This window comes from Aythya ferina, assembly GCF_964211825.1.
Source record: "Aythya ferina genome assembly, chromosome: 4".
NCBI classification, from domain to species: Eukaryota; Metazoa; Chordata; class Aves; order Anseriformes; family Anatidae; genus Aythya; species Aythya ferina.
In genome coordinates, this window is record NC_140300.1 from 29,931,241 (window position 1) to 29,937,539 (window position 6,299).

The window sequence follows — 6,299 nt, forward strand, 5'->3', positions numbered from 1 at the left end:
TGCAAGAATCATCTGTCAGAACTGTTGCAAAATGTCACATTAACCACATAATTTGACTCTATTTTCCAATTGACTCTGATTACCAGTCAACGTGCATCCACGTCTAAATCAACAAACCAGTAACTACACCATGTCAGCCCATCTACTCTTTCTCTTCACCCTAGAATTCATAGTTCAATAGTCCACAGGTCAGATCAGCTTCACTACAAGAAGGCAGCCTAAATAAGTCACGATTTTATTCAATATTCATCTTCACAATTCCTTACAACAATTTAGGTGATGGACTTCCATCACCAGTCCATACTAATTGCAAAATCAGCATCCTCAAAACCAAACTTCCTAATAAACATAAATTTGTGCTGATGAATCATTCCTTATAGCCAGAAGGTCAGCATTTCCTTTGTAAAATAAATATATTTCAGCTGCAGCACTTTACAGTAAGTAAAATAAGTACATCTCAACAAAATACCACTTCTCAATTACACATGCTAGCTTTGTGGGACAGCTCTTCCAACAGCTCAAAACATCATTTCTTAAAACTGTATCTGGTAGTCAAGGCAGACACAATATCCCTGTAAGGAGTATCCGAGTCAGATTTGGTCCTTGGTATGCAACACAGTCGGCGAAAGGTCGGAGAACGGAGCAACAGGTTGTGTGAGAGTCCCATGAAGCTGGAGGACAACCAGTACAACGCCATGGACTGCAACAAGACAAATACTGAGTTCAGCCACCCTAGATGCAATGAAGACACTACAAATTCAGGCAGCTCTTCACAAACCACAACCACAAGTTATTCCTAGTTATCAAAAAAAATCTCACCTAAATACACTCCTCTCGATAACAAAATCACTTCCATTTCAAAAGTATTTTTCACTCTCTCTCAACTCTTCTGGGAAAAAAGTCATCTACACTGAAGCTTGATAACAGTTTATAAATTAATTCATGGCCAACTTGCGTAAACACCTGTGTTTCAGACTAAATAAACCTGATCGGCCAACTGTACACATTGTTTTGCTAACCACTGCAAAAACATTCAGAAGTAGAACACTTGATAAAAATAAGAAGTGTTCTAACAAGGATATGGAAAATTTCCAAATCTAAAAACTAAGCTGTTTTCCTCTTACAGTAAGCAAATACATATCAGAGCTTCATTTGCATCTCCTTAAAAAAGCACTTCCTCTCATTTCTGGAATCACAGAAAGCATGCTAGCAGTACTGAATTTTATATCAAGCCTAATTTGTGAAACTGATGTTTAGAAACTGTGATTTTGTATATTCTTCCCTTTTGGACAATGATATCCCAGTGTGTAAATAATTCAAATGCATACTTAGGCAGAAAGTCTTAGCTGTTTTAGGGCACACTATAACAAAGACCATTAAATAGAGAATATTTTATATATATATAAATGGTAATAGAGATCTATCACACAGACCAGTGATTTGGCCTATTTCATACGTTCATAGGGCCAAAAGTCACAGGTAAACGCAGACACCACCAAGTCTCTGTACTTACTGAGGGGACCGTTGCAGCAACAGGGATCATTACTACTGACAACACTCGAAAGAAATTTGTAGCAAGCTTCTGGAACCTGGAAACTTCCATTTTTTGTGAGGCAAAAATCTGAAGGAGAGAGAGAAGAAGCTCACAGTAATAAATAAAGTATTTGTCTCATGTTAGTTGTTAAAAAAAAAAAAAAGAAAAAAAAGAAAAAAGAAAATAACAGTAACAGCGAGGTTTCCTGTAACCTAGTACCCCTGTTCACATATTTTCATTTTCTCATTATCCATTTCAATTAACAACCTAGTACAATCTTTCCTTTGTTTCATGTTTTATGTGATTATTTATTTTTGTAAAATAATTGTATTGGCCTATCAAAGTACCCATCTAAATCATTTCAAGGGAACATCATTTTACACAGCCATTGTGGCACATTCAGAATTTCCAGCACCTCGTCCTCAAGAACAGTCCTCTGATAAAGGGCTACCGAGAGGAAACAGATCAAAACTGGTTGATGGGTAATCAAATGAAAACAAAATCAAGTCTACAGTCTTGTATTCTCATAACACAATCTTAGTCCATGTGACACAGAAGACAATGGAGGAAGAATAAAATCCAGTTGGTTAGTCTGATGAGGACAACTAACAGAAAGAGTTAAAAACAAAACAAAAAACACATTTCCATTGAAGAAGAAAAAAAAAGAAGACTACTTTCTTCATTTTGTTTCTATTCACTCCTCTTCCCAGCTATCTTCCACCGTTCTAGATTTTTCAATATATTAATTAGAACAAATAATATTGTTAATTTTGACTACAAGGTTGAAACAGTTTTTTTCAGAGGTTAAAAAAGTGTTTTTTGAAGCTAAAAACCAGGCAGCTCATTAGAGAAGTCTTTTAAGAGCAACTTCAGAGCTGACACAAAATTTTACTGAGGCTCAAGTCAAGTAAATGAGGTAAATCAGAAATGTCTCAGCAGAATTTTTCACCTCTAAACGAGACACATGCACATTCAAATACATGGAACAATTAAGCTATTTTTCAGTTCTGCATTTAAAGCAGTCATAATCTGAAGCTACCACGATGTTACTGTGTTTTAAAAACAAGTAATATTGTCTTAAAAATCTGAAATGAAAATTATCCTCTTGAAATCATTCTGTTTATTCCACCAACATACCTCCACTATCAGCAAATTCAAAAGCCCAAGTGAAACTGGCAAAATCCACGTAGAATCTGGTGCTGTGAGGTCTGTAAACCACAATGTTCCACCTGTCGAAAACTGTTCTTGAACTAGAACAAAAATGAAAAGAAGGAATGGAATTAAGTATGATTTTCTACCTCAATTTTAGTCAGAGCCGTGCCAAATATGGCAGACAAATCACCCAAATTTCTAGGTGCACCTTATTTATGTAACAAATGACATTAAAAAAAAAAAAGCCTTTTGTGTAAAAGATCACATATCAAGGCAGTCTGCTACCAATACAAAGGAAAAATGGTGGGAGATGCAAGAGAGATGCAGGTTAACTCATGATAGCCACTGATTCAGGACAGCCAGTGGCTGATTAATCATCAAATCAGGTTGATCTGAACAGCCATTTTATAAGCCAAAAAGGAGAATACATGTTGTAAAAACCTACACTGACACAATCTCAACTTTTTGTACTTTTGAAGTAATTGTATTTTTCTTAATAACAGTATCACTTGTCACTTTTATTTTCAGAAGAACAAAATGTAACTCTGTCTTCAGTAAACTACAAAACAATACAAGCGTATTGAAATGAAACGTTCCATGCTGTTTTCAGAGCTCAGATCCCAATACTGCTTTTAAACAGGCATCCCCCAGATCGCAACCTCATTATACATACTGAAAGCATACGAACTGATATCAGTTAAGTGTCTGGGTCCTGTTAACACCAACTGAAACAGTTCAGATCAAAGAAAAGTGTAGGTGTGGTCCAGAAGCAAGCTCCGTGATTAAATGAACTGTAGTCTACTCTAACACAACACGTACAACGTACCTAATCGAAACATTTTCAATCCATTTTATTAGATATCTATCTATGCCTAAACTATTTTAAGTTTAAAAACTTAATACTAGAGTAGTTTTTAGATAAGCTTGTATGTCAGACTCAGGACATTATGCTCTTTAACCAACTAAGTGCCTATAAAAACAGTAGCTGAATGAAAAACGACTGTTTTGAGTGCATCTCTTCAGGCAGATCACCTTCTGAGTTCAAGGCACCAACGCTGCAGTTGCGCAAAGCGAGGGACACGAAGACCCACATCGGAATCTGCACCCACACCAGTAAGGTGGCTTTGAAGGGATGGCAGTTGTCTCGAATGTACAGTTCCGTGATAATCCTCCGTAGGTTCTTCTTAAAATGAAACCTTTTAGAAAGAAAATAATAATGAAAAAAACAACAAACAAAAACAAACAAACAAACAAACCCTCTTCCAATATGATATAGCAGAAATTCTCAAATTCTAAAATAGTAATTCAACAGGCTGGGCATGTCAACTTGACTTATTTACATGTTATGTTTGGAACACCTGAAGGTCTTTCATCTTAAAACATGCTTCTCTCTCTCCCCCTATTTTTTGCCAGACCCCATTCCTCTCAACTTTTAGCTCTGCTCCCGTAAGCAACTTCTCATGAGTTTTCACGTCATCATGCTAGAAGTGACTACAGTATTTTATTTTACAATGCTTTTTGTCTGAACTGGGATATCACTTTTCCAACACAGAGGCCATGGATCAGTTATGCAGTCTTCAATGTCCTAGCTAAGTTCTCCTGCTAGTAAATGAGGTGCAGTTCTCCACTAAGAAATGAACAAAACCACAGCCATCCAAGCCTTCATTTTCACAAACACCATAATAGCTAAGGAAAGTTTAGTTGTGAGTAAAGATGAAAGTGCCTAGATTTGGACATCTAATCAGTAGCTTCTCAGAAAATCAGAGCTAAAAGCACTGCCTTCTAGGGTATATCCAACACACACACACACACACACACACAAAGTTTAAAAAGCAGTAAAAAACACCTAAGTCTAGGGCAAGCACAGACTCTTTTTCTATAATGTTGCTTTTTGCAGGGTTTTTCACACCTCCCCTCTGGAACATTTTTGTAGGGTACATGCAACTGTCATCTTACCTGGCAACCTTATCAGACCAACCCAGTTGCTTCCCACGAACAGAAACTTCATAGCGAAGACGCTCAGAAAGTTTTTTAATTTCAGGTTGTAAATTTTCCAACTAGCTAAAGAAAAGGAAACATGTTTATGAACAGACAAACAGTTACGTGTAAGAACCACTTCCTCTCCTCACCTCATATGGATACTCATATGGATACATTAAAAACTACTGTGAAGGACAAGGCACAAATCTATGAATACCTTTTATATGTAAACAAAATAAGCATTTGAGAATACTAATGAAAAATATTTACAATACCAATCAAATATACCAGTAAAACTAATTGGGTTTTGAATTTTATTCTTAATTTTTATCTGTCTTCACACAAGGGATCGTAACAAGACACTTTATGGAACAAAAAGCCTCAAATGTATTTTAAACTCCCACAGGATACAACTGCACCGTCTCTGAAGAATAAGAACAGATTCCATTATGGAACGCTGCAATACAACTTTCGATTTTGCAATCAAAAGAGAAGAAAACGAATGGAATACTATAGAAGAAACAAAATACATAACTCTACATGAAAAACAAACAAAAAAGAAATTAAATTGCACTTATTTTGCCTTATCACTTTTTGAATTATAATCACTGAAAATTCATGTCTGACAAACACAGGTGTTTTTAAAGACCTGTCCAACCTTTCCCATTGTTATCTCACACAACATATACAGATGATGAGCAAAGACCTCATTAATTCCAAATTAACCTTGAGCTCTGACCATTTAGGTGCATCAACCTAAAATCCTCAGAAGTTGCCAAAGAAAAAGAACAGAAAAGGAAAAATTTCCTATCATAGATCTGATCGTTCCTATCATTTATTGCTGCAGGGACAGTATATAGTCTCTTTAGTAACTTCATTTTCCTCGCTTTTGAGGAAAAAAAATAGACGTTTAGGAGGTACTGAAGGCTAAAGTACATCAGACTTTTAAAGGAGCGCCGTGATCCGCAGTTGTGTTTAAGGTAACTCGAGGCACAGAGAGCACCTTTTAAATGCAAGTTGAAGCAGTTAAGCTTTCATGTGGCTACCGTGACAAAACATATTCACGTTTTTCAGTTATATTTAGGCTTTAAGCATTCAAGGAATGACAAATAAACGATGAGAGGCAAGTTTACAACTACAAAAAAAAAAAAAAAAAAAAAACACATCCGCGGGTTGCAGCGCCCCTCTCCACACGAGTCCAGTCAGCAAAGGAGACCCTGGGCAAAGGCAGGAACAGCCGCCACGGCCCCAGACCCGCATTTTTGTGGTAAAATAACAGCACCGCGCACACGACGCTGCCCCCGTTTATTATTTTTCCCACAAACAGCATCTCCTGCGTGTCCACCCCCCCTCCGCCTGGACCCACCTTGGCCAGGAGGCGGCTCTGGTGGGCGGCGAGCGGCAAGGTGACAGCGGTGCGGAGGGCGGCGCCGCCGCAAACGATGGCGGCCCACCAGGGCAGCCCGGCGGCCGCCTGCAGGGCCACCAGCCCGCCCTCCGCCCAGTGCACGGGCGCCGTCTGCGCCAGCCACCCGTACCAGCCGCCGGGGCTCCCGCTCGCCGCCGCCGCCACCACAGCGGCGACCGTTACCGGCCGGCCGCCGCGCGCCAGCCGCCACATTCTCAACGTCCG

General features: G+C 38.6%; 1 protein-coding gene across 1 annotated transcript; it reads right to left on the minus strand.

Annotated features, from left to right (window-relative positions):
• Positions 1-213: 213 nt before the first annotated feature.
• On the minus strand, positions 214-6,299 carry COX18 (cytochrome c oxidase assembly factor COX18). Its single transcript, XM_084518028.1, has 6 exons — positions 6,033-6,299; positions 4,643-4,743; positions 3,719-3,882; positions 2,672-2,784; positions 1,514-1,621; positions 214-700 (listed from the first exon to the last, which is right to left on the minus strand). The coding sequence occupies exons 1-6, from the start codon at positions 6,285-6,287 to the stop codon at positions 527-529; spliced, it is 915 nt and encodes a 304-aa protein (XP_084374154.1). The 5' UTR covers positions 6,288-6,299; the 3' UTR covers positions 214-526.

Excerpts from the sequence above, each read along its gene's own strand:
- COX18 (XM_084518028.1), bottom strand. The coding sequence starts at position 6,287 with ATGTGGCGGCTGGCGCGCGGCGGCCGGCCGGTAACGGTCGCCGCTGTG. Across the intron at positions 3,883-4,642 it reads TGGTCTGATAAGGTTGCCAG|GTTTCATTTTAAGAAGAACC; the intron begins GTAAGATGACAG and ends TCTTTCTAAAAG. Across the intron at positions 2,785-3,718 it reads TGGTGCCTTGAACTCAGAAG|TTCAAGAACAGTTTTCGACA; the intron begins GTGATCTGCCTG and ends TTTTTGTTCTAG.